Source organism: Lampetra fluviatilis, chromosome 29, assembly GCF_964198595.1.
Source record: "Lampetra fluviatilis chromosome 29, kcLamFluv1.1, whole genome shotgun sequence".
Taxonomy (NCBI): domain Eukaryota; kingdom Metazoa; phylum Chordata; class Hyperoartia; order Petromyzontiformes; family Petromyzontidae; genus Lampetra; species Lampetra fluviatilis.
In genome coordinates this window covers 6,576,337-6,603,753 of record NC_136303.1, presented here as the reverse complement: position 1 = coordinate 6,603,753, position 27,417 = coordinate 6,576,337, and the positions used below count along the sequence as shown (strand labels likewise).

Sequence of the window (27,417 nt, the reverse complement as noted above, 5' to 3'; positions counted from 1 at the left end):
ATGTCGATTCTAAAAGTGGAGGGGGAAAACCGGAGGACCCAGGAGAAAATTGAACACGACCACAGGGACATACAAACTCCAAATACACAGGCATAAGGGTCAGGATCGAACCCACAACCTCCTGTTATATCAGGCGAGGTAGTTAACATCTCGCCAGAGGCATCCTTCCCCACAGCCTCGCAGACCAGAGGTTGGGAACCACTGGCCCAGGCAACATTCAAGCTTCTAGATTTGAAGCTTTCTTGACTGCAAGGATCCATGCTCTTTGGTTTTTTCGGTAAAGTCACGTAGGTTAAAAAAGAAAACAAATAAATTAAATCACGACGTTTTGGAGGCAACACAAGCCTCCGTCTTCAGGTGGAACCGTCACAGCAAAATTAATTGATACGGTAATTTTGCTGTAACGGTGGCTTGTGTTGCCTCCGAAACGTCGTGATTTAATTTATGTTTTCTTTTAAAACCTACGTGACTTTACCTAAAAAACCAAACATTCAAGCTTGTTCAATAAAATGTGAATTTGGGCATATAAGTTGTGCTGCACTCCTACCGACACACTACTCCAATAATAAATGCGGACAAGTAGTTTTCCACAATTAACTTCATTTATTATAAAGCAAAAAACCAGATAATCGTGTTCTTTAACCTTGTTCTATAAATGACTTGTTAAAAAGTCAGCATGTGGTTTCATGGTGTTACTAGCCGGCCAACAATCTTTGTAGCCTCTACGATGACAATAAATTGTGCTCACAAGAAGCCAGTAAAGTTCTTCAGAAGCTCAGACTGTTAACGTTTCACGTGCAAGTCACCGTTATAATGTAATGTCAATACATCAACCCTGCTGCAAACAACTCAACGTGGTTAGTCTCCTGTGTCTACGACGTCCTTTAGACACAAAGGCAAAACAAAAGTGTGAAATCTGTGTTGTGAATGACCACGTGAGGGTCGTCGTGTGAGAAATCTCCCTGTGCTGGCTTATTTGTAGAACTCGTGCTCTTGTTCATCCTTCTTGATGTTGTTCTTGTACGCCTTCTCAAAGTCCTTGGCCAAAACGATGTATCGGTTTTCCCGCACTGCGAGCATGCCGGCCTGCACAGCACAAGCGATCGCATCTCAGCACACTTATACAGATACTGCAACACTTCCCGATGAGCAGTTTTTCTACGTACGGTGCAAAAGAAGTTCAACATGCATACAACACAGACCAAGTGGCTCATTGGTAGAACGGGTCCCACATTTTAGCACACTTATACAGGTACTGGACACAGGCCAGGTGGATCAGCGGTAGAATGAACGGCTCGCAATTGGAAGGTTGCGAGTTCAAATCCTTGTCGGGGGTCAACTCAGCCCATCATACCTCATGGGTCGTTAAAATGAGTACCACTCTGTGGGCAAGGTCAACAGTGGATGTCCTATGGACATTCACACCAGCTATAGAAATGAGGAATAACCTCCGTGGCGCAGGGATGTAAGCGCACCACCTTAATGCTGTTTTGCGCAGGAAATCACTTTGACTTGACTATACACACTGCTGTTTCACAAAATGCACTTACATTTTTTCCATGCAACAACTTGTATTTAGTGTTTAAATACATGCAATCATTATGATACTTTAATTGATACAGTTCAACCGATTCACTACCCGAGGGTAATCATGTCACCCCTTCACCCCACCACTCTGACAATCGCTGTCACTTTATTACAAATGCAATATTGGGTTGTCCTTAATGTACACGTTTATTAGCCCTCATACACAGTCCTTTTTGGCAATCTACTGCTGGAAGAGGGGCCTCCCCACCATGTAGATCGCGTGGGTGATATAACAACTGGTCAATTCAATGCGAGTTGGTAAAAGCAGGGAACATAGAAATGGGAACACAAGACATGCAGTCTCACCAGCCGTGTCTCAACAGGAGCTCCACTCCCCCTATTCCACACCCCCACCCCTGCATCTCTCCTCCCTGGCTCCTCCCCCCCTCTTACCTTATATAATCGCTCGTTACAAACAGCCCACTACAGTAATTTTTTGTTTCTTACTGTGGTTGTCCCACCTGATGACGGAAGCTTGTGTTGCTTCCGAAACGTCGTGATTTAATTTGATTATTTTTATTCTTTTTTTTTCACCTACGTGACTTTACCGAAAGAACCAAAGAGTCGAGTAAAATGGGAGTTTGCTGCACTGCCCTCTACTGCCCACAATGGCCCATGGTATATGACACCAGTTTTATGCATAGCGGTTTACTATCCTTGCACTAGAGAGAAGACGTGACAGAATTGGGCAAAATGATTGGAGATTTGGGTCATAGGCGTAATGAAAGTCCTCACCTCCTGGCAGATGGAGTTGATGTCGGCTCCAGAGATCTTGTCTGGCCTTGCAACATCTGAACGATGATTCGTTAAGGTAGCCGACATAAAATATTGTAGACCATCTTTCATTTGTATTATCCGTCATTAAGTGTCAACTGTTGCCCCACTAAATCTTGATTTAAAGCTTTCGTGACTGCAGGGATTGATATTCTTGGTTCTTTCGGTAAAGTCACATAGAAGGGAAATAATAAAATAATATTAATATAAAAAATATATCATTATTTTATTATTTCCCTTCTACGTGACTTTACCGAAAGAACCAAGAATATGTTGCCCCACTTTCTAACAAACGCTTAATCTGTTATGACGGGGCCACTATAACTCTTGTAAAGATGATCCATTATGAACCAAACTATACTTTAAAGCTCTATTGCTGTCAGGGCCTTACTATTTTGAAAACTGGAATTATTCACAAATATTGAAATGCATTTTGCCCGGAAACACTACACGTCGGCTGCCGTAATGCCAATTCTATACTTGCGAAGATTAACGAATCATGGAAAGCGTGACGTAATCAACTTATTTTAACATCACAAGTCTGGGCTGCACCATTGGAACCTCATTTGCCAGTAAAAATATAATTGTTTTTTTACCCTTCTATCTGGCAACAAAACTGACACCTTTTTTTTACAAGGAGTCATGTTTACATAGACCACAATACCTGCAGTCATAATGCAAACAAAAAACATAACTCTGAAAATGTGCACTGTCCTTGAAGTTGATTGGTCCACACCCGAGACAGCTTTCCTTAGAGCCTATTGGCGTCATCTGGTCCAACCCATGTGAGACTAGGCTCTAAGGAAAGCTGTCTCGGGTGTGGACCAATCAACTTCAAGGACAGTGCACATTATCAGAGTTATGTGTTTTCTTTGCATTATGACTGCAGGTATTGTGGTCTATGTAAACATGACTCCTTGTGTAAAAAAAGGTGTCAGTTTTGTTGCCAGATAGAAGGGTAAAAAAACAATTATCAAGTCTGGGCTGCTTGACAAATCATGAGCCCTCGAGTACAATCCCACGATAGATGAACAGCAGAAGGATACAATCCTCCAGATCGACCTCCTCGGAGAGGTTCATCTTGGCGGTGACGGTGGAGAAAATGAGGCGTTTCTGCCGGCGGTCCGGCATGGGAAACTCGATCTTGCGGTCAAGCCGGCCCGGACGCAGCAGCGCCGGGTCCAGGGTGTCCGCACGGTTCGTCGCCATGATCACCTGACACAAAAACAAATTAAATATTGGGAATCTCAAACGTCGTACTCAAATTGTTAATGTTGTGAATTTACTCTGCAAACACACCGGTAGGCTCAAGGAGTAACTAATTGGCACATTTTGTTTACGTGGCAAACCTTACTGGTTGGCTGTCGGGTGGTGGCCGGGTTAACGACACATTTATACTCATGTGATCTAACCCAAAAACACCTTCATTATGAATGATATTGGTCGCGAAAGCCTACGTGTCAAGTTAGGAATCTCCACCAACAATATTTGCAGAATTCTATATTTGAAGTTTTTGTGACTGCAAGGATCTATACTCTTTGGTTTTTTCAGTAAAGCCATGTAGCGGAAAATAAAATAAATTAACCAAATAAAAAATGAAAACAACTAAATTAAATCAACTAAATGAAACATTTTGTTGTTTTCATTTCTTATTTATTTTTTACCTATGTGACTTTACCGAAAAAACCAAGAGTAATATTTGCAGAAACCGATCCATTTTTACACGCCAACAAACTCCCCGAAGATCTTCAGGATCGCCTTCTCTTAAGTACTCTGAGGTCAAGGCTCATTTTATTGGGTGATCAGCCATTTGCTAGTACAGCTCCCTGGTTTTGAAGCACTTTGCCTCTGCTAATAAGAGTATTTAGACATTTAAGTCTGTTTTTAAAACTCACCTCTTTAAATTAGCTTTCATTCCCTATTTATGGCAATTTGCCCCAGCTCTGTTTATTTCCTGCTTTCCATACACGGGGGTATATTGGGATCTACGAATTAAATGCGACTTACAAATGTCAATAATACAGGAAGTAACAACAGGTCCACACTGCCCACCAGGGATTATTTGTCTGTCTGTCTGTCGTGCATAGCCACGCCCTCGACTTATATTTCATAGAGCGCTTCGGGCCGGCTCAGCACCACGTGACGCGCCGACACGGATCGCACGAATGCGCTGCCCACTCCGAAGGAACGTGTTTATCAACCGCAATTGGTTAACCATCTCCACTTCTCAATTGTAGTAAGTGCCAAGGTCATGCTCACCTTCACATTGACAGTTTGATCAAAGCCGTCCATCTGATTTAGAAGCTCGAGCAGAATGCGCTGCACCTCTCTGTCAGCTGCACACAAGAGTGGACAATGACATACATCCACAAGGGGCAAACGTGTAAACAATCTCGGCAAAACAATACAGGATGGCAATGTCATGTCTGTGCAATGCAGAAGATGCGTTTAATGGCATTTATAATAATTTATTTGTTAACTTTTACAGTGTTCTTATTTTCAACAATTTGTACAAATGATTGTACCATTGGTGTCATGTTATCAGGTTTCTATTTGAGCTCTTGCATTCAGATCTTGCGCAGCAGTGCAACTCTTCGTTTAAGAGGATGGCCACGATAAGCAGATATCAGCACATCCCTTCAAGTGACCTCTAGTTCCCACACTAGACGGGAAATGTTCACCACGGGATAAGAACCCTAATATTTGTAATTATCAGAGCTGCAATTTAGCTAGCTTCTGTGCAGAACCTCATTTAACGGGATGGTTATCTGGGTTGTCATTGGTGACGGGACTACCGGTACTTGAAACTAGGATCTCAGCAGTGCCAGCAGCTCAGCTCTCTGACCCGAGTTACCCAGTGACATCTAGCACCTACACAATTTTAATGGACGAAACAAATCCTATTGTGCAATTACATTTGGATATGTAGCTATATACTTGGTGCATTTGTGATTTAAGATGACTCAACGTTGTGATACGATCATTTGATGCATTGTTCTAAACTGTATGCGCGTCGCCGGTTTGGGCAACTGCGAGCGAACAATGCCCACCTCCAGTCTGCGCGTCAAATCGCTTAGTGGCGATGGCGTCAATCTCATCGATGAAGATGATGGCCGGGGCGTTCTCCTTGGCCAGACGGAAGACATCACGCACCATGCGTGGGCCCTCGCCCAGGTACTTCTGCACGAACTCGGAGCCCACCACACGGATGAAGGCCGCTGCACACGGCCAGGAGCAGATTTAAACCATAAATGCCCGCACGTAAAAAAAATCACGCGATGTGCTCCAACGCACCAGGACCACAGACATAAACGATGCACGGACAAATTAAACGTTGCTCTGTACCAAGAAACCATCGCGCCAGATTGTGTCATCTCGACGTATGTTCAGTTTTCGTCAGCTGTCTAGCAATGATGTGCCAATGTCTCCATTGTCAACAATGATCGAGCAGCTTACCAAAGCAATGCATTTCAGTTTCATCACGAGCAAAAAGTCTTACTCATATTGTAAATGTTGTGGATTTGCTCTGCAACACACCGGTGTGCTGTACTAGTAACCAATTGGCCTCGTTTTGTTTACATCACAAACCTTACATGGTTGGCTGTGTCGGGGGGTGGCAGGTTAACGACACATTTATATTTATGCGATCTAACCCAAAAAGACCTATATTATGGAGTTTTTTCATGATGGAATTTGGCCCGTGGTGTTCGATTAAACAGTTAATGAGCAATGTTGAGGTTTTGTCTTTAATATAGAGCCGCACATGTTTACTTGCAAATGACCACGTGCCCAATCGGTTTCGATTTTGGAAATTAAGAAGAATTAAGTCTGGATAGTCCTTGGATGAGAAAATAACAGGGCATACTAGGGATTGTAGGCTTGATGTCTGGGTTGGCCAGGGGATGGCAATATGACAATTAACTGCCTAAACATATCTGGCACTGGGTGTTGTTGCTTAATATTTGCGAGTTTCTAGAGGTTTTTTTGCGAGTTTCCTCCAGTAACTCTCATTTCCCAAGATGTAGCACTCACAAATATAAATCAGCTAATATCCCTTTGCAGGAACCCTCTTGAAATAAGTACCGATGAAGGCCAGCTTAAATGGGCCGGAATGGGCTGCTTACCTGTAGTGTGGTGAGCTACGGCCTTCGCCAGCATTGTTTTTCCACAGCCAGGCGGTCCGTACATCAGCACTCCCCGAGGGGGGTCAATCCCGATCTGGGTAGACAAACACAACTCTGTGAAAAACACTCGATAAATAAAAAAGGGATCTGCATTGGGTATGAATTGTTACGAATCCCCTAAAATCCACACATGCCTTAAGTGGCTTAAGGTTTCAATGTTATTACGTAATTAAGTCAGATGTGGAAAATTAAGATAATGTAACAAATGAAAAACAATCTGTTATTTGCAACGAGTAAGCTGTTCAACAGTTGTAGAGTGTCAGAATGCTGGCACATGCCTGCAACCAAGTGGGTTCTGGTGGCAAGTGTTGGTTTATTAGCACGGTCGGCTAAGTACAGCGCGAAAGAAGTTACACATACATATTAAAACGGATTTGTAAACATTTAAAACCCGCTCGGAGTGGAATTGTAAACCCGGCTGTGCCAAACTCTGAAGAATGCTTTCTCCTCGTACGTGTTGGATTTTCTCCAGGAAATCCGGTTTCCTCCCACATGCAAAAATGCTCCTTAAGTAACAATTAGTAAACAAAACCAAATGCAGCACTCGCCAAACAAACAACCTGAAGGCTTCACTCGTGAAGCCGGACTGGCCTGGAACGACCTGCTATAGTTAGTTGTACAGTAGAAAAGTGTAAGTGCTCTACAGAGGGTAGCAGCTCTGAGCGAGGCACCTGCTTGTAGAGGTCAAAGTGTGTGAGTGGCAACTCCACAGCTTCACGGACTTCCTGCTTCTGGATGTCCATCCCTCCGATGTCCACGTACGTCACGTCCGGCTTTTGATCTGCCAAACGTACAAAGGCGTTCCGTCCTGAGTAAGACCATTTCTTTTCCCGGTGCCTATTTCCGTTGGCATAGCTCACGAGATTGTGATGAGTAGAGCACATTACCCAGCTAACTTTGGATGGCCACCCACCATAGGTGCTGACAAGCACACATTTGAAAATTGTGCTAATCACTCACTATTTGTATCGTTTGGAAGTATTATTATGGATACCTTTAACAAATATCAAACGGGTCCAGACCAGATATTTCACTTGTTGGTTCCGCTTGTGGCGACGTAACTATAGCGGTTCTGAATTTATTTCTGGCCAAATAAAATTAATTACATGGTAGCCATTTGAAATGAGTGGGTTATAAAATAATTCACTCTTATTAGCCATAAAGATAAATTGGTCCTACAAAAGTGTTGCTACCTTACTTAAATGGTAAACATTTCTGCCCTGGTTCATGGATGAAAATATCCCTTCAAGTTACATACATACATACATCTCTCCCATAGGAAGACTGATTTGCTCTGTAAACAATTATAATTTTGGTCACTAGTTTGTCTGTGATAATGGGCAACATAAATAAACTGAAAATGTTCATGCCATAATTGTCAAGTCTGGACCGTGTTACATTCTTCTTGCAAGGTCTCCTATGAAAGATAAAACATACAAGCTGTCACTACATTCCCCCCCCACCCTCCGTTTAATCTTTTTCAGATCAGTTTGTGGCCAGCCACAAATCAGTTCCGTGTTATATTCGCCACGAGAAGCATAGCGGAACGTCAGGGTGCTAGGTGCTGCTGTTCTTGTCGTCGACACACAGGTGCAAGAACCAAAGTACCTGCGGTGAGCATAGTGATGCTGCTGTCAGCCTCGGGGGGAAGCACGTCCACCAGTGCGTTGCTGTGCTTGTGCAGTGCCACCGAGGCACTGGGCTTCAGCAGCTCGCGGTCGATGGTGCTCAAAATCCGCACATAGTAGTTAGATCCTGCATGGCGAAAACAGCAGTGGGTTCCGTTAGCCACGACATCACAAGTAGGTGAATCCAGAGGGTTAACTTACACTGGACGTGGTGGCACACGCTGCGATATGGTACTTAGGTGAAGGTTGGTGTAAAATGTTGATTTGTGAAACAACCAAACCCGCTTTGATAAATCCATAGCTTACAAATGTTAAACGTGCCAAATGAATACAGCGTTCATACTCAGTTCTTTCGGTAAAGTCACGTAGGTAAAAAATGAAATAAAAATTAATAAAAATAAAACAATAAAATCACGACGTTTCAGAGGCAACACAAGTCTCCGTCATCAGGTGGGACCGTCACAGCCAGATATGCTGCATCAAGTGAGGGAGGGAATCAAGATGCAAGCTCTTAAATACCAGTTAATACGTTGCCATTAATAAGGTCACATGAGACACAGGTTCTTAAACGATATTGTGCACAACACCAACCAGTGGTGGAGCCAACGATGCCAGTGTTCTGATCAACGGCTTCCAAGAACTGCCCAATGACGAGGGGGATGCTCTGGATTCTTTTGACCTCCTCCTGCGCATGCAGGTACTCCTTCTTGAGATTCTTCTGCTCATCCTTGATATACTCCTCCTGCACCTCAAGGAATTCCAGCTCCCGCTGAAGCTTCTGCAATGGGCACAAAGAAGAATGTGCATTTTTAGCCAGAGCTAACACATCTACTAGGAATTGACACAAATAACCCACCCGCACCCCTGCTTTAGGAACGGCCTTGATACCTTGAACTTGGAGTAGAGATCTTCCAGATCATCAGGCTCAGGTGCCAGGAAAGACAAACTTGTCTGGGGCCTACTGTCAGGCACCACGGTCAGGAGCTCCTCCTGATATAAGCATACATCACATCAAACAGAAAGTAAAGAGACATCAAACAACACAATTCAACTGTAGTAGAGGCCTGCATTATATAACAGGATTAATACCACAAGCACACTTAAGAAACAGGATACCTAGCAAACAGCATTAAGAACGAAAATAAAACATTTCAGTAAAGTCACGTAGACATAAGAAAAGAATAAAAGAACACGACGTTTCAGTCGCAACACAAGCGTCCGAAACGTCGTGTTCTTTTTTTATATCGACGTGACTTTACCGAAAGAGCCAGAGAGTATGGATTCGTGCAGTCACGAAAGCTTCGAATCAAGATAAAAACATTTCATTTTGCAAAACAATCGGCTGTTTTCATATTGCCAGTTGCTCTACGAGTTTGTTTGACGACCAAAAAAAAATAAAGTAACATTTAGCCGCATCACTGTAGAGGCCTTCTGGATCGATGCTGCCCCGCAGTATTTGTTTAAGCAGCAAATCATGGGCCGGCGTCAAGTTTGTGAGTGTTAGTTATGCTATGAACGTAACACCTCAGAGACCAAACAGGGTTAAAAACATCATGAGGCCTACTATTATATTAGGGTTGAAAAAAAAAATATTCTCCATCGACCACATACTATTATATCATATTCTGGAAAAAAAGGCAATGGTTTTTAATTCAGTTTTCAGTTTCATTTATTTGGTATAGCCCTGCGAGCCATTCGGCTCTTGAATCGGGTGCAACCGCAACAAACAAAAACATGAACAAGAAAACATCTTAAAGTGACCAAGTGCAAACAGAAAAATCCAGGAAAAAACTGCTAAATATTCCAGAAATCCAGGAAAAAAACTGCTAAATATTCCATTTTTGCTGTGCAAAAATGGCAGTGGGATGCAAGTCAAACCACAACCACAAGACAATTTTGATTTAAGCCATCATTCTTACTCCGTACTAAAACAAACAAACATGGCCATGCGTAAGTGGTGGCTCTAAAAAAGAGCTTTTGTGTTGTGCTTTGAGGTCCGAGCTGGGCGTTCAAGCGCGCTCGCCACGGTGTGAAACCCATTGCTGTAGGGCGCCTTATACATCTAAATCATATTTATTACAAACAAAAAGCAGTCAATGAGATACAAGAGTGTATGTGATGCAACACGGATCGGTAGTAAGCCATTACGAGTCTAGATATGAAGCTTTCGTGACTGCAAGGATTCATACTCTTAGGTTTTTTCGGTAAAGTCACGTAGGTATAAATAAATAATACAAATACTAGAAATATTTTGTTTTATTTCTATTATTTTAATAATAGAAATATTATTTTATTTAATAGAAATAATATTTTATTTCTATTATTTTTAATAATTTATTTATTTTTAATAATAGAAATAAAATACTTGGTTTAATAGAAATAATATTATTTCTGTTCTATTTCTATTATTTAATTTTACCTACGTGACTTTACCGAAAAAACCTAAGAGTATGAAGCCATTACAAGTCTGAGCCCCGAGGGCCGGGCGGTATCGCGCCTGCTGCGGGGACAGCGGCCAAGTCCGGCAGACGGGGTCGCTAGGAAAAACGTAAGGCTCCGTAGCGGCCTACCGTATGACTTGGCACTTATTAAAACGCGGTGAGAGTGTGCCGAGCGCGGCCTCGCGCTGTGTATCACCGGCAGCGTTAGCTCGCCCGCAAGCGACGCTCGCACGGCGCTGTTGATGTTTCTCGAGAGCTCAACGAGCTCAGCTTTACCTGGACTTTCTCCACCACCACAGGGCCGCTCTCGTCCATTGCTGAGGTGTCTGTCGAAGTCACGTGGGCGTTCGTTTTATTGGTCACTCGTCCGCCACCGGTGGAGGAAGAGGGGGGTTTGGAAGATGCTACCGGAAGATGGCTGTGCGTTTTATTCAGAGTGCGTCTTCTGCCACCGGTGTTGGCACCGAACACGGAAGATCTCCACCGAATACGGAAGATCACCACCGAACACGGAAGATCACCACCGAACACGGAAGATCACCACCGAACACGGAAGATCTCCACCGAACACGGAAGATCTCCACCGAACACGGAAGATCTCCACCGAACACGGAAGATCTCCACCGAACACGAAAGCGCACGGTCTTCCGCCCGTTTCGGTGGACATCTTCCAGACTCGGCAGAGGAGGCGTCCGGGCGCTTCGCCGTGTGTAGACTTCTTCTCCTCACGGTAACGAGTCGCCTTCGTTCGCGCTGACGGGCGGTTAAACAGCACAACGCTAAGACAACAAACAACACAATACACAACGCCAAGTAGCGGCTGTTAATTGTTTAATTTTATTTATATATAAAATCAGTACCCCCCACCCCCTCTCATCGCGGCGCTTTCGCCAGGCTATTGTGGGGGGCTACACAAGGCCGACAGGCAAGGCGCGAGGTGTTTCGCGTGCGACCTCTGGATAAGAAATAAATAAAACGTTTTAACGTTGAATTAACTCGCCGTTTGGTTCATGAATTACCCCTCAGCGCTGTTACGTTAATGTCGCGTCAAGTGCCACGGGGCGGGTTGGTTACGTGGTGGCTAGCCGCTTGTTGTTGTGGTGCCTGGCGGTGCTGGCTTCAATGGCTGAACGTGGGCTCACTGGTGAACGGGAGGCAGTGTTGCTTCATCGCGTTCATTATATTCGTCGGGGTTTCCCCCTGCCACTGAAGACGACGGCAAGAGCTCGACGTTTCGATCTCACGGGCATTGTCAAACGCAAAACAAAATATGGAGGTTTTATACAGCGAGAGAGATTGAGAGAGCGGTGGCGCAGCTGTTAGCGCACTGCCACGATTTTGGATTTCTATATATCTATGACAGTCACGGCTATCGTGGGTTGGTGGCGCATTCTGTCTTAACCGGTCCCTAACCCGAGGGAGAGAGAGCTATTCACCACTACACAACCCTCACTGACCGGCATGGACAAGAATGGTCAAGTGAATAACCTCCCCCATCTACACCGCGTGGAGAGGAAGCCCTTTAGCGGTGGATTGTCAAACACGGGGGCTGTGAATGACAATTTGACATAGGATGGGGGTGTGGAGGTGGTTTGATGAAGCACACGCAGCGTGCGTGGGTGGGTGGTTGATCGTGCCACGTAGAATAGAAGATAGCGAAGTGAAAGTGAGACATGATAACATTCTCACGAGCCTTGCGTACACTGCAAAGTCAAATGAAATGATTACCAAACTCACCGGCACTCCAGTGAGAAAATCTGCACATTTTGAAATTCCAGTAGATTACTTGAAACACTGAATTCGTCTATGGTCCAAATGTATGTAAGATAATAGAAATGTCAGCTGGCAGCTAAAGTAACAAGAACAACCGCTGTTAAACCACCGAAGTGATGATAACCCTTGTTAGGTGCACATTGATGTTTTGAAGGCTCGCTGGCAAGAATTCGCGGGACAGACCCCCAGGTGTTATGGGATGACTGGCAGATACACCACCAGTGCTCGCCACTGTGCCAACTTTTGCTGCGTTTTCGCTGCCCTGCGTTCTGCTCGTTCTTGTGAGCGTCGCTCCTCTGCCAGTTGTAGGAGGGCGACTGCCTGCGAGAGTTACCACGACAGAGATGGAGCGATGACATTAACTATTGTGCAGGCGCTGCAGGGATATTGCATCGCGGAACCATGAGGGATGGTGGTGGCGTCTGGAGGCCTTTATCCAGCATCTGATGATAGATCGTGACTGATGATGAATTCGTCTTGAGTAAAATCCAGTTTATGCTAATGATGGGGCACCCACTGGTGCAGGCAGTATCAGGCATGGGCTGTTATTCATCAGCCAGCCAACACGTGTGTTTTGCTTGTTTGTTTTACAATCGCATGCAAATTGACTGAATGAGAAGTGGAAAGATAGACGTGCAGTGGAGTCCATTCTTTAATACCCTAGTCATGAGGAAATGCCAACTATTTGTATGGTTTATAAATACTTTTCACAATACCCTGATTGCCATTACATATGTTGCACATTGATGAGTAATTATTTTATACCATTTACATGGTGGCTAATGAACAGGTAAAATTACGCAACTTGCGATTAAATGAACATGTTTTACTCATCACCATCCCCAGCCATATTCTGTCCACTGGTGGATGATAGCGCACATCTCTAATTCAGTGCTTTGGAGGTAATGGTCAGTGGATCATACACATGTCTGAGACTTAGCAATCCTTTCGTCTGGAGATAGCAATACAGAATGTGACAGGCCATCTATGTGGACATTTTTATATCCTCGTATTTGTGAGTTTTCTCTAGGTACTTTGTTTTCCTCTTAACAAGTGATTTTGTCCAAACATCCAAAAGTATAAACTTCCTCAAGTCTTCTTGGTTCTTTCGGTAAAGTCACGTAGAAGGGAAGTAATAAAATCATAAAAATAAAACATAATAAAATAATTATCACGACGTTTCGGCCACAACGCAAGCAGCCGTCCTCAGGTGAAACCAGGTCTGTCGAGGCGACAGCGTCTGACGGCTGCTTGCGTTGTTGCCGAAACGTCGTGAGAATTATTTTATTATGTTTTATTTTTATTATTTTATTACTTCCCTTCTACGTGACTTTACCGAAAGAACCAAGAAGATGAATCCCTGCAGTCACGAAAGCTTTAAATCGAAATTCCTCAAGTCTTCAGAATTCCTAGATAAGTCGTTATTTGTAACACTGTGGAGATGTAAAAATGTGTTTTGTTCTTCACTTGGTTAGTTTTAAAAGCGATATACCCTTTATCCAACTGATTTGAACAAATGTTTATATTGGAAACTCATTGATTGCATGTTTTTTCTGTGTGGTGGTTACAGCAACAGATAGGCTTGGCTTGGCCTGGCCAGAAGAGAACTGCTGATTCCGCGGACTCCAAACTGTCGGATTAGTAGAGATGAATGACCGTGAGAATAACAACATCTCGACCAACCCATTCGCAGCGCTCTTTGGATCAGTGGCTGATGCAGAGCGCTTTTCAGCCAAACAGGGCCAACAGCATGGTGACAAGATTGAGGGTGAGTGTGAACGAGCAACTCTTAATTATCAGCATTTTTCTCCCCCTAGGTTTTTGCTCCTTAAAGTAGCTGTATTTGATGGAGGGCATGACGATTTGGTGGAACACTGAGAAAATTATCTCAAGGTCCTGAATTTAAATCCTGGTTGGTGATGTATAAATCCCCATAAACTGGGGTTAGTATTCCACTTGTCACTGTGTGAGCAGGATGTGATCGCATCTGAATAAAATGAGTCCTGTCATAGACAAGTGGAGATGTATTTATCAGCTCAGGAAAGCCATTTGAGATGAGTGCTGTATAATGCTCATCCTGCAGAAGGAGTGACATGACACTTCATCTGACCCTCAACACTCACCAGTGTATGCAAATATATAGTGGGAAAACCCATTGAGATGCCATGTTCTCCCCCTGGCCCCACATCCCATGCCCCCCTGCATTCTCCACCCTCTCCCAACCAACACCATATGCCAATACTTTGTATACTTCAAAAATGAGACTGGAGCTGACATCACATGCCAAGCTATTATTACAAACAGTATAACGGGTATATAGCACCGGATTTAATAAGCCAAATTATTGGATGAAACATCTTATATGATTAAAATCTGGACCTTATTGTAAAATACATATAAGCTTTTACATGATACCTTTTTTTCTCAAATCCATGTGTATTGGTCTCAGAGTTCTTTGGCAAGCACACGTATGTATGTTGAACTTTTTTTTGCACTGTACGTAGCCAACTGTTATTTGGAGGTGCGATGGAAGGACAACAAACTAAACAAAAAAATCAGTTGTATAACATAACACTGTACATAGCACAATATAATATTTAGCGTTATTGTGCAGAATAGTAACAATAAATAACCAGGCACTATATCTCCTTCATATGCCTGTCCCTCCATATTAAAAACAAAAGTTGTTTTACACTTCCAATCTATCACACATTATGTATTCCTGGAAGGCCTTTTTGGTTGAGTGAAAGTGTAAAATGTACTTTTATTATTAACTAGTTTTACTACCCGGCTTCGCCCGAGACTTGGATTCTTGTCTTGGATTAATAGACGGCCTACGCGGAGGGTTGGGGGGGGGGATGCGTGACGTCAGCAGGCACATTGCGTAACGCTGCCGCATGCATCACAGATGTGACGTCACTGCTCACTTGCCGTGCAAAATATATCCATTATTGCGCCCCCCCATAAAATACAAAAGTATATTGTTTTGGCATTGTGTACAGTGGAAGCTGCCCACATGCCAAATTTCAAGTTTGTTGCATGTCGGGAAGTATGCTAAACATTTCGAACAGACACACATATTCACAAATTTCCCTTTTATATATTTCAATGTGGAGGGACACGTAAGTAGTAATACTATTTAAGTAATAGTATAATTGTAATTCACTTATCCAGGAAAGCCACTCTTGAGTAGTACACATTAGCCACTGATTATATCGATATTTTCTTATGCATGATAGCAGGACCACACGTTATCACTTTTTAAATTGCACACCAGTCTGCTGTACATGTGGACGGCAAGTAACGACTTGCACCTCGTAAAACAGATGAGAGCCCCACAGAGGGTTTCACGGAGAGCAGCAGCAGCAGCAGGTCAGAGAGCGCCGACGAGGAGACAGAGGACTCGGTGGAGGCGTGCAAGCGGGATTTCCGCAACCAGCAAGAGACCTGTGTGCACCTCAACCTCAACCACATGATCCAGCGCGTCTTCCTCATCACGCTCGACAGCAGTGAGTCAAAGCAGCGCCTGCCGCACGTTGCCCCGCGCCAAGCAGGGGTCAAAGATTGATTTTGCTCATTGCTAGTAACCTGCGTAAGTGTGCCGGTGGCATTGCGTGTAACGTTTGGAGGGATTCGCCGAGTCGACCGACTTCAGCGTGGCTTTGTGTGCTCCAAAATTACATTTTTGGCTTTGTCAAGTGATGAAAAGTTAATTGAGTTTTGTTTGGTTGAATTTGTTTACCTTCAGTTCAGAAATGACTGTCGTCTTTGCAATGCCCTGGAAAGGGCACTATGTAAATCCTCAATAGAATAGAATGCTGTTTTTATGCAAATTTCTGAATGTATTTTGCAATATTCTTGGTTCTTTGGGTAAAGTCACGTAGAAGGGGAAAAAAAAAATATAACACAAAAAATGTATCTGCAACACAAGCAATCATCATCAGGTGTGATGATTGCTTGTGTTGCAGTCGAAACGTCGTGATAATTTTATTGTTTATATTTTTATTATTTTATTATTTCCCTTCTATGTGACTTTACCGAAAGAATCAAGAATATGAATCCCTGCAGTCACGAAAGCTTTAAATCAAAATATTTTGCAATGTTTTGGAATTTTGCCTTTTTTTTGCTTTGGATGCAGAAACAAAAGGCGTCTGCTTTATAGGCCATATAGTTTGTCTTTTTTAAACACTGCTGTTTGATATCACATTATATTTATACCCTGTGCGTCCCTTGCACAAATGTACAGTTGTCTTACTGGTCACTGACCTGGTCATAAATACTATTTATGTACTGTGTATGTTGTGCAATATTTATGGTGTTAGGTTATATCTGTTCATGATTGAACAGCTTACAAAGTGGATGTGCTATCTCCAGCTTGTGTTTTTTTTTCAACATTTCAAAAATACAAAATTCAATGCTAAAATCAAATGTTTCCAAAAACATTATACAGCATACATGTGTGTAGTTGTGCAGACACCTGTGTGGGGAGCAGTGGCACAGTGGTTAGTGCACTGCGCTACAAAATCGGCAACCTGAGTTTGATTTTTGATGCAGTGTGGAAACATCAGGATTGAGGGTGTTGTGCTAGCCATACCACCGCCCCAACGCATCCTTCATAGTTGCTAACAGCACTTAGTCTTAAAGGCCTCCATGAAGGGATATTTATATGTGTGTGCGTGTACAGGTGAACCCAGCACTCGGAACAGCAATGGGATCCCACCATGCTGCGTTTATCTGCAGGAGACAGTTGCGCAGCCAGACGCACAAGATTGGCTCGATATGGACAACTTGGAGCAGGTAAGTGGTCGCATGCAATTGTAGAGCTGCTTTCTGACGGACAACGGAAACGGTTTCCGTATTTCCAGCAGATTGCTTCGTTTTAATATCTCACAGGCACATTGTTGGTACGTGAATACAAATGAGTGCTTACAATGCGATGCTTTTACTTGTTTTGTGTGGCACATTTATTCTGAGTGCCATTGCTCATGATCAACAATTTAGCATTAGCATAGTGCGTTCATGCATCAGTCAGTGCTTGGTCTGCTCTGGAATGGATAATGTGTTCGGAAAAAATGAAGATGTCTGCATGTGTCTTTGAATATGGAGTATATGTTACGTTTTTAATGGTAATTTTTGCATTGCTTCCATATTCACACGTCATGCACTTTCACAATTCAAATGAAACGGAGTTTATTTAAAAGTGCTGTACATTTCTTATGCCAGCATGGTGAAGGATGGTTAAACCACCCCCTGCAGTCCATCACAGGTTTTATAAAGGGCTGTTGATCTATGTGTATGTATGTATGTGTGCTAATTAAATAGTATACCATGTTTCTTGGGTTAATACGGACGGTGCGCATGTGTCTGTGTGGCTGCAGGCATTGTTCACGCGCCTTTTGCTGGTGGATCCGGACAGACATGTGGTTTCCATGACCGCTGGCCAGGCCAATTTTTCAGCGGAACGTGACGCTGGGGAGCACAGCGTGCTGCACTATCTCCTCGCCTGCTACCGGCGCGCCAAGATTGAGGTGCCCGTCCTCACATTCGTGAACGCGCGGGGTGGCAGTACAGCGACTGATTCTTGAATCGGTCCGTGCAGAGCTATGAGCAATATTCCCGGCTGTGTGTGTGTGTCAGTCCTCTTCGGGAACTCCAGGTTCACATCCCATGTGCCAGTCCGCTTATTGGTTAGAATTGGCCAAACATCCAAATACTGGACCCTCATGAAAGTCTTGAGACCTGAGTGGGTAAATAAGTGTATTATAATGCTAAAACAAAACATTTATGTTGGACTGTTAGCAGATGTCTATGCCAATAACCTTTTACTGATCAAATTACAGAATAGCTTGCTTGTGTGCCTTGAATTCTTCTCCACAATTACAATAACAGCTGCAATGTAATGTATTGCAGCATAATAGTATATTCGGACTTAATATGATTGTACAATACGCACAGCACATTGCACAAATGATCTGCGAAATGAATATACAAATATTTTTGTTTGATTGAAAGGAAACAGGACACCCCGCAAAGCCAAATTTACCTCTTGGACGTAATCACAGACACAATGGAGTTTTATTGTCTCACAGCTTTTAATGAACATGAGACAAGCAACAAAAAAAGCAACCCCACTTTTGAAGGCAGTTTTCACACGCGAGTTTGTACGCACACAAAATTAGCGGTGGTGGCGGGAGGTGCGGGGTGGGGGTGGAGTCCTCCTGGTGTGTTTTGTGTGCGTTTGCTTCTCCAACTTTGGTTGCGGTAGTCCAATCGTTAGTGCATTGCGCTTCAAAGCTGACGACCTGAGTTCGATTCCCGCTTGCGGTCAACACCAGTGACGGTCCGGGGCCTCCCCTAGGTCGCCTCAGCCTTAAATGAGAACCTGGTGCAATGTGTAAACATCGCCACTGGGGAGATAAAGACGGCCGGGTGTGGGGCTGGGCCACCCACCCCCTTGTGTGCTGTGTTGGCCTTTATACTGTAGGTGCTTGCTAACAACACTTGCGCCAACAGTCTGTTAAGGTTATATGGGGCACTTTGTCTTGTCTTTGCTTCTCCAGCTGGCCAAAGTCCCGGAGCACTTGCTTGGCTCCGTGGTTCAGTGCCGCAATCTCTGCGTGTCCAACGCGCGAACGAGCCTGCTGACGCCAGAGATCTACCCTGACACGGACACGCATGCCCAGCTGCTGGAACTGCTGGCCGACTCTGCGTCCGTCACCCCCGGCGAGTGTAAACTGTTAAAAAAAAATTCCGTTTCAAATTACAACAGCGGGGCGGTGGGCAGTTGGCTGCAGGGGGTGCTAAACAGCGTGTCGGGAGCATTGGCCCCGGCACCGCTGAGAAATCCCGGGCTAGAAATCGAGGCAGCCGCATGTGATTGTACAGGGTTGTCAAGTGCTGTGTGTTGATGGTTGTCAGCCTGGTAAACAATGGCTGAACAAAAACATTTGATAAAGTTTGTATTTTTTCACCTATTTGGCTGTTTTCCAGCACTGAAGATTAACATATCTTCTGTTTGCTTGGCATACAACGAACGCAGGACAATTGAAGGTTTTGCCTTGGGCCCCTATTGAGGATTAATGTCTTTTGAAGTGACTTTAGAATTAGTTCTATGGCATCATCTTTTCAGGGCTGTTCTTTGATACAGGGTGGTGCACTGCTAGCTACAAGAATTCCAATGTAATATTTCTTCATTGTGTGGCATGGTGAAATTTGCACGATTGGAATATCGATCTAAAGGGTGGGAAGGTGTTACGCTCCTTGCCTGGTGCACAATAATATATGGGTTCGACCCCTGCCCTGTCGCCTGTGTGTTTGGAGTTTGTGTGTTTTCCTCGTGGTCACGTGGATTTTTCTCTTGAGTCCTCCGGTTTTACCATCCACATTGGGGAACACACACACACATTTAGCTTAATTTACTGCAACTATTAATTACCACATGATATAAGCCACTTGGATGACCGTTTGTGGGCAGGTCACCTCTGAAAAGAGCTATTAGCTCAGCAGGTTTTACCTGGTAAATGAATAACTTGTAGATAAAAGCAAGTGAGTTGAGTGTTATTTTCCTTCACTGCCCTCATAATAAACTAAGATGGGTATAGCTGTAACATTAGTAATTTAGTATGAAATCGATAATTAAGTGTTTAGCTAATATATGTAGAGGCAGGGTAGTGAGGGAGACACAGATGCTTTCTATGTTTTATAACGTGACTGGGAATTGGGTTTGCAGATCTCTGCGTAAAAAACGATGGAGGACATTGTAGGGTCATTTCTCTCCATGACAAAATCCTGCACGCATGGAACAAACTACATTTTTAACTTCCGGGGTAGTAAATTTCAACATACCACACTTTTACAAAGTTCTCTGATGTGGCAATGAGCAGAATAACATCTGTAAGATACACTTTTACAAACCAAAATATTGGGTTTATTTCGAACGGCTCATCTAAGATTTGTATGAACTTCAAATGCGGGTGGAAATCAGTCACGTATACAATCAGGGGGAGATGATCTAATACACCCCCCCCCTCTCCCCGGCTGTGTGTAATTTTCCGACCCAGGTGGGGAGCTAGGCGAAGGGGCCGAGTTCATGCAGGCGGTTCTGTCGGCGATGGTCACCGAGGGCGACTCCCTGGAAGACGCCTTTTGGCCAGCGCTGGACGTGCTGCGGGGGCAGCTGGAGACAACGCGTCTGGAGGGACCAGCCCTGCCGCGCTGCTTGGCGGCGCTCAGCGCCTGGGTAGCGCACCCCGAGATGGCCAAGGTGTGCGCGCGGTGGGGCTGGGCAAGCTTGTGGTTGTGTGCGGTGTGTGCGCAACGTGGTCAAGCACACAGTTGTGCAGATGCACGGCGGGCATATTGTTGCGTGTGAACGCGGCGTTACTATAAAAATGGATGCAACTGCGGCAAAGATGATTTAAAATAAAGATTTAGATTGTGAATCATAAAAAATGCTTTGTTATAACAAGCACATGCCGTTATGCTATTATAACATGTGCTTAATGTAACAGATTGCATTACGCGAGCAACGTGTACTTTTGAAGGCATGCCTCCTTCTTGTGAATTTTTTTGTGGTGTTTTCCACGCATGCATTGTGATAAAATGACCACATCTTTTTTTCATCTTTCAGTTGGGTCACGCCACACGTGTTAGCACGTGCTACAATGCAACATTTGTTTGGCTTTGTGTATACGATATGGGGTGATATAGATATTTGACAATCTTTGTGCGACACTCAAGGTGGACGCAGAAGAGATGCAGGTGGACTCGCCAAACTGCATTTAACCGCTGCGTGCGTGTGTGCGCGCGCAGGTGCTGATGCGGCACGTGGCAGTGGCGGATGGCCAGCAGGGCGCGCAGTACGACGGCACGATCCTGGGTGCGGTGCTGCGCCCCTCCTGCCTGCCCCTGAGCCCCTTCGCTCCCCCAGGCCCCTCGGGCGTCGGGCAGCAGCCGTACTTCTCCAACCCGACGCGCATTGGCCCCCACGAGCTGCACATGCAGGAGACCAACATACACCAGGTCCGTGCTTCTACTGATACGCAGGAACACCGAAAGCTATACTGACAGCTTACTTAGCAGCGAGTAATACAGCTAACCAGCCACCCATCCAGCTAAATGCCCATGCTACCACTCTTGCAATATCCAACACTGTGCCCACGGGCGCGTGCATGCAGATAATGCTTTGGGGGTAAAAAAAAAATAGAATTGAATTGGTATTTTCAACAACAACATTAGGTACAGGAAAGGACATAATTAGGGTACATGACATCTATACAACCAGCACAAACAAGCATAACCATAGGAGCCCATACGTATAATGCAGGAATTGAATAGAAGAGCTCTAGAAAGGAAATAGACAAACAGGAGATAGAAAAGATAAAGGAATTGAGAATAGCGATGGGTGGAAGTAGAAGAATCGGCTTTGGACCTTCCCTGATTTCTAAGTTATGTTTTAGCGAAATTTTGTATTTTAGGTTCCCGTATAACAAGGGATGACTCGTTTTTTTAAGGAAATGTGCAGGCCCGATACATCACGTTGTGATGCACATACACCAGAAGGGATAATTACTTAAATAATTTCTTAGTTTTTATTTAAATGAAAACTGCATACAGTAGTTTAGTGGTACACATTGCGGAATGCCCCCTTATGGACCTCAAGGATCACACCACCACCCCATCACCACGAACGAGTGTTTGTTATGTTACGCGAACTCAAGCTATGCAGAAATATTGCTACGTGCATTATTACGCATAACACCGATCCGTATGTTTGCATTTGAACGTGCCTATATATATTTAACATTACTACTGCTATTTCCATCATCATTACTGCATGATAATCACTGTGTTTTTCACCGTGCTCGTGCTGCAGTTGATGTCGCACCTGCAAGAGCAGATGAGCCTGGTACTGCGGACACTCATGCAGAACCCGGAGACGCGGCACGAGCTGCTCTCCTGGCTCGCCGGATGCTTGAGCGCCAATGCTGGGCGGCGCAAGCTCTGGGCCAGCCAGATGCCTGCCCTCTTCCATCAGGTGCGCAACGTGACGGGGCATGCTGTGGCAGGCCCGGGTTACGTTTGTGTGCGTCTCTATGAATTTGGCTCCCCAGGGTTGATTGAGTCTGCAGTGCGAGTACTTGGAGAAGAGCTCCCACTTGGGTCCTTCAGACGTCATGAGTATTATTATGCGGCCAGCGTCCTCTATTTGGTCTATTTAGCTCAGATTAAAATAATAATATGAGATTAAATAGTTACTGATTTTGCTGCTCATGAACCTCGCATGGTGCTAAGTTCATAACCAGTCAGGCTCTAGATTCATATACAGGGATAACAAGAAAGGACCTTTTTTTCATCCGCAAAATCTTTGTTCGTATCATAACAGTTGGTCTATTTCCCATGTTGGGACTCTGCAGTTTCTGATATGAAGGGGTAGAATTGACAAACCATGCCGTGTCACCTTGCTTCCTGACCACCATCCTCACGTCTTTGCAGGGCTTCTCCTCTGATGGTATGCTGCTGAACCTAGGCGGTGTCCTTGCACGCCTCTGCCGTCCGTTCTGCCGCCCGCATTCTCCCAAGTTGCTGGGTTTCGACCCCACGTATTGTGCAGCGGGATCGCTGGAGCCGACCGCGCGTGCGGCACGTGGAGTGCACATGGCTGGTGAGCGAGCGAGGAAGGAGCTTCTGGAGTTGAAGCTTTCGTGACTGCAGGAATCCATACTCTTTTGTTCTTTCGGTAAAGTCACGTAGGTAGAAATCAAATAAAACAAATAACGACGTTTCGATCGCAACACAAGCGATCGAAACGTCGTGATTTGTTTTATTTTATTTCTAACCACGTGACTTTACCGAAAAAACCAAAGAGTAGAGCTTCTGGAGGTTTCACTTGACTTGGGAAGCACTCAGTTGGAAAATGCATCCTCAAAAAATGTTATGTATTTTAGCATATCTTGAGAAATTATTAAAATGGAATGGCCTAAACACACACTTTATGCAATATGTCATGAACCCCATTTCTATTTCATGATGCAGTCGCTCTTATTCTGGGCTTTCAGACACAGTGTACTTAGCTCGTCAATATTGTAAAGCTTGCTTTCAGTTGTAAATGTTTCTACATTTTTGTAAACCATCAAATATATTACAAATCTCTTACCTGGAGTGCTACTCTGTTGAAGGAAAGAACTGATTGTATTATAAAATAACTTGTTCCACAAGTGGTCATGGTTTTATATTTAAATTTTTACTTTAAAAAAATGAAACTTTTGAGGCTTTGTATCCATTCAGATCTCTCAGAACATTGGAACCCTTAACGTGAGAGAAAGGTCCATATAAACCGATATCACAGAAGCTACCTCTGAGATCACTTCAAGTGATCTGGCCTTGCTTCTAATGACCTGGCCTTCTCAGTACAGAGTAGCACTTTCCCACTCACTCTACCACATTGAGAGTAATGTTTATCACAAGACAGTCAAAGCAGATATTGTAATTCTCAGAGCTGGACCTTAAGCACATTAATCACAGAACCAAAATTACTGTGATCTGTTATATTTTGTGCAGTCATTGGTGACCAGGCTCAGACCATCCACTCACTCCACATAAGGACCCAGTTTAATCAGAGGTAGCTTGCCTGGATTAGAGCCAGAGGTCACAAACGGGTTTTGATTCCTTACCCGTACCCGGCCGGGTACGGGTAGCCGGGTATCGGGTAGGGTACGGGTTATCGGGTACCCGATTGCTACCTATGATTAGAGCCCAGCATCTCAGTGGCACCAGCTCAGTGCTCTGACCTCCCGAGCCACCCAGCTACTAAATTGTTGGTTATTTTAATAGGGACGGTGCTTCCGTTGTGTGCTCACAGGACTGGAGAAGGAGACATGCTTGGTGCCGAGCGACCCGGGAGAGACGGCGAATCTGGCCGAGTCGTACAACCTGCTCACAGAGATGCTGGTCATGGCACAGCTGACCCTCAGTATCGGCTTCCACAGGTAGTGCGCACGTGGGCACACAGTGTTGGATATGGCGCAAGAGTGGTAGCATGGGAATTTAGCTTGATGGGTGGCTGGTTAGCTGTATTACTCGCTGCTAAGTAAGCTGTCAGTATAGCTTTCTGTGTTCCTGCGTATCAGTATTTTTCATCTAAATGCCACTAAAGGAGATTTGAATTGTTTTTCAGAGTTTTTTTTTTATTATGCAGAAAAGAACATGAAAACGCAGTTAATTTTTTCTCTCGTGATTTTGTCTCTTATTCCCAATTACATTCCAACTGTGGTACCGGCTTAATGGCATTAGAAAATGAAGTACATTTTCATTCGGAACTTTCACAGAAAACAGTGCATTACTCCATGTTGGCGGATGCCCTGTGAAAGATAACATGACAGAATGAATGATCAAATTCTTCAATTGCCTCTTACCCTACCTTTAATATGTGCTCCAATGAGTCTTCTTTGCATAGCATTTGAACCAATCAATTTTTTGTCCTCAGAAATGAAATATGCTCAACTCAGTGAAAAACGTCATATAGTGGTTTATTTGGCAACCATTGGTAACCGGTTTAATTAGAGGCGGTTACTTGGATTCAAACCCAAGTGTCATCAGTGCCAGCTCACTGCTCTGCCATGACATGTGCCCCCTAAGCAACCTAGCCACCTCTCACATCGTTGACATGAATTCTCCCTTTCAGTTCCTTGTCGTTTGAATGACTTTGTTTAATATTTACGTAGGCAACATGAGGAATACATACAAAAGACTACGGTGAAGCAGAAAGAGAAAATTTCGATTTAAAGCTTTCGTGACTGCAGGGATTCATCTTCTTGGTTCTTTCGGTAAAGTCACGTAGAATTGAAATAATAAAATAATAAAAATAAAACATAATAAAATAATTCTCACGACGTTTCGGCCACAACGCAAGTAGCCGTCCTCAGGTGGAGAACAGGTCTGTCTCCCCGACAGACCTGTTCTCCACCTGACTTTACCGAAAGAACCAAGAACAGAAAGAGAAACTTGCGGGTAAATACTGGATGTGCCTCCTGCGGCAGGATGCACGGTGAGCTGGTCAACCTGAATCGGGCTCTGCATCAGCTCCGGGCCGCCTGGCAGGACGCCACGACGGTTGGGTCACCGGCTGCTGCTGGGCTGCAGGAGCGCTTTGAGCACGCCACCTCAGCATACCTGAGTTTAAAGGCATGGCATCCCAACACATTCCCTAACGCAGGTGGAGCCTGCGCGTGTTGTACTCTTGGACAGTGTTCATCATCATCATCGTAATCGGTCTGCGGGGCCACGTCCCTGTGTGGTCCTGTCTTCTCAGCCTCTATTTGTCTACGTCACACCCTCGGCCTTTCTTTTTCAAGGCCTCAATTACTTATTTTGGTCACCTTATTGGCCTGCCTCGTGGTCTTCTCTATCTGTCCCCAACTCAAAATACCATTTTCGAAATACATTTTCCTTAATTCACTTAGTGTGATCATACCTCTAAAAAATTGTTGCCTAAATAACTGTTTCAGCAGCTGTTCTTTTTCTTGCACGTGTCTGATTCAAATGTTTGTTACCCTATACCATATAGTTTTCCCCAAAGGCTATGGTTGTCAATTTGCATGGAAGCTGTCTGTTCATTGATTAACATCGATTATTATGATAGATGCATCGAACTGTAAATATAGAGAATAAAATATTATTGAGGTATGCGGATTACATCCAAGTCATATGCTCATGTTGCATTTAGACTGATGGCATGCAAAACAGATCATTACCGAGACAAAAAAAAATTGATTCCTGAATCCATTCCACAACTCCGAATCGTGAGACTTTATCCAATCACCTTTGGGGAGTGATTTTTTTACATGCGTAGACGTTAAAATGTATATTTTTTCACGAGTATTCCGCCCCCATCATCCCTGTGTTTTCTGACTGCAGGCAGCCCTCACTGAGCCACAGGCACTCGGCCACTCCCTGGCCGTTCAGGCCGCCACGGCCGAGCTCTGTGTGCAGTACGCACTGGGAGAGGGGCGGCCGGGAGAGTACCTCCAAGTGCAGTTTGCCGACGAGAACGATGCGGAGGGCAGCGCCGGGTTGGTGGGCAGCCTCCTCAAACACACACCGGGTATGCTGCAGGGACTGCACGTCAGAATCATGATCTTTATTTTTAGACTGGAGGAATGCGATGAGCACTCAAGCTTTTTTTCACAAATGTCCCACTGTAATTATTACCATCTATGATGTCAGTTTGTCCCTCCGTCCAGCTGTTTTGTACACGGTGTCCATAAAATGTTTCGTCTATTATTATTGAATTAAGCGCAGCAGTTTGAAATGAGTTGGTAAAACTGTATTCACATGCACACACACTTGGTAGTACGAATATTTAATTACGTGAGTTTCATTCACCTATACCTCCACTTGTTCGCCATGGTGTTTATGAAACACATCATATTGAGATATGAGTGTTTCGCCAACATCTTGGTTGTGATTGTTTTGAATGTGTCTGTTCATAATACATTTCTCAGAGTGATTGTTACTAGTGGCGTATATTACAGATATACAGGAATGTTCTGAGATCGTTATACACGATTCATGAACTGCGCTTTGAGAAATGTTGGAATAACCATTTCCTGCAAAGCATTTTGAATTGACCACATCTCACGACTGCTTTGACCTGTTCAGCAGTTTCTCTGGAAGTGGTGTTGTGCCTGCTTAATGTGTGATTCCATGTCTGTGTGTCTCATATTTCAACAAAATATGATACCAGCGCAAAATATTATTTGGTCTCAGTGATGTTTTCCTAAACCGTCTTCGGAACGCTCATATAACTTTGCAATTTTACACACCGAATTACACATGGTTCTTCATCTTAAAAGAATGCCATTTTGTTAGATGGGACGTGTCTGACATCTCGTGGTAAAACTCTGTAGTGCATAGTGAATATTTCTCGCATTTCCACGAAGCATTTTAGATCGTCTAGATTAAATAAAAAAACCTTTATGCCCACCTCGTATAGTGAGTGAAGTGTGTATAGCACGTGATCTGTCCAGGTGG

General features: G+C 44.1%; 2 protein-coding genes across 3 annotated transcripts in view; one reads left to right on the top strand and one right to left on the bottom strand.

The window, feature by feature from the left end:
- Window positions 1-583: 583 nt before the first annotated feature.
- PSMC4 (proteasome 26S subunit, ATPase 4) lies at window positions 584-10,994 on the bottom strand. The gene is made up of 11 exons (XM_078870060.1): window positions 10,891-10,994; window positions 9,062-9,163; window positions 8,765-8,951; window positions 8,154-8,300; window positions 7,217-7,326; window positions 6,486-6,579; window positions 5,412-5,579; window positions 4,621-4,697; window positions 3,408-3,576; window positions 2,323-2,378; window positions 584-1,086 (listed from the first exon to the last, which is right to left on the bottom strand). Exons 1-11 carry the CDS (start codon window positions 10,927-10,929, stop codon window positions 973-975), a joined length of 1,263 nt encoding a protein of 420 aa, XP_078726186.1. The 5' UTR covers window positions 10,930-10,994; the 3' UTR covers window positions 584-972.
- Window positions 10,995-11,225: 231 nt separating this feature from the next.
- Window positions 11,226-27,417, top strand: part of UBE4A (ubiquitination factor E4A) — a 32,245-nt gene continuing 16,053 nt past the window's right edge. Inside the window, exons 1-13 of one of the 2 annotated variants that reach the window (XM_078870058.1) lie at window positions 11,226-11,344; window positions 13,958-14,155; window positions 15,714-15,893; window positions 17,072-17,184; window positions 17,766-17,915; window positions 18,948-19,110; window positions 20,448-20,650; window positions 21,199-21,408; window positions 22,262-22,423; window positions 22,882-23,050; window positions 24,248-24,374; window positions 25,425-25,569; window positions 26,302-26,488. In XM_078870058.1, the coding sequence (XP_078726184.1) occupies window positions 14,035-14,155; window positions 15,714-15,893; window positions 17,072-17,184; window positions 17,766-17,915; window positions 18,948-19,110; window positions 20,448-20,650; window positions 21,199-21,408; window positions 22,262-22,423; window positions 22,882-23,050; window positions 24,248-24,374; window positions 25,425-25,569; window positions 26,302-26,488 (1,930 nt within the window). In that variant the 5' untranslated portion in view covers window positions 11,226-11,344; window positions 13,958-14,034. Of the gene's footprint in view, window positions 11,345-13,957; window positions 14,156-15,713; window positions 15,897-17,071; window positions 17,185-17,765; window positions 17,916-18,947; window positions 19,111-20,447; window positions 20,651-21,198; window positions 21,409-22,261; window positions 22,424-22,881; window positions 23,051-24,247; window positions 24,375-25,424; window positions 25,570-26,301; window positions 26,489-27,417 lie in introns of both variants that reach the window. The other variant, XM_078870057.1, reaches the window with a different exon arrangement.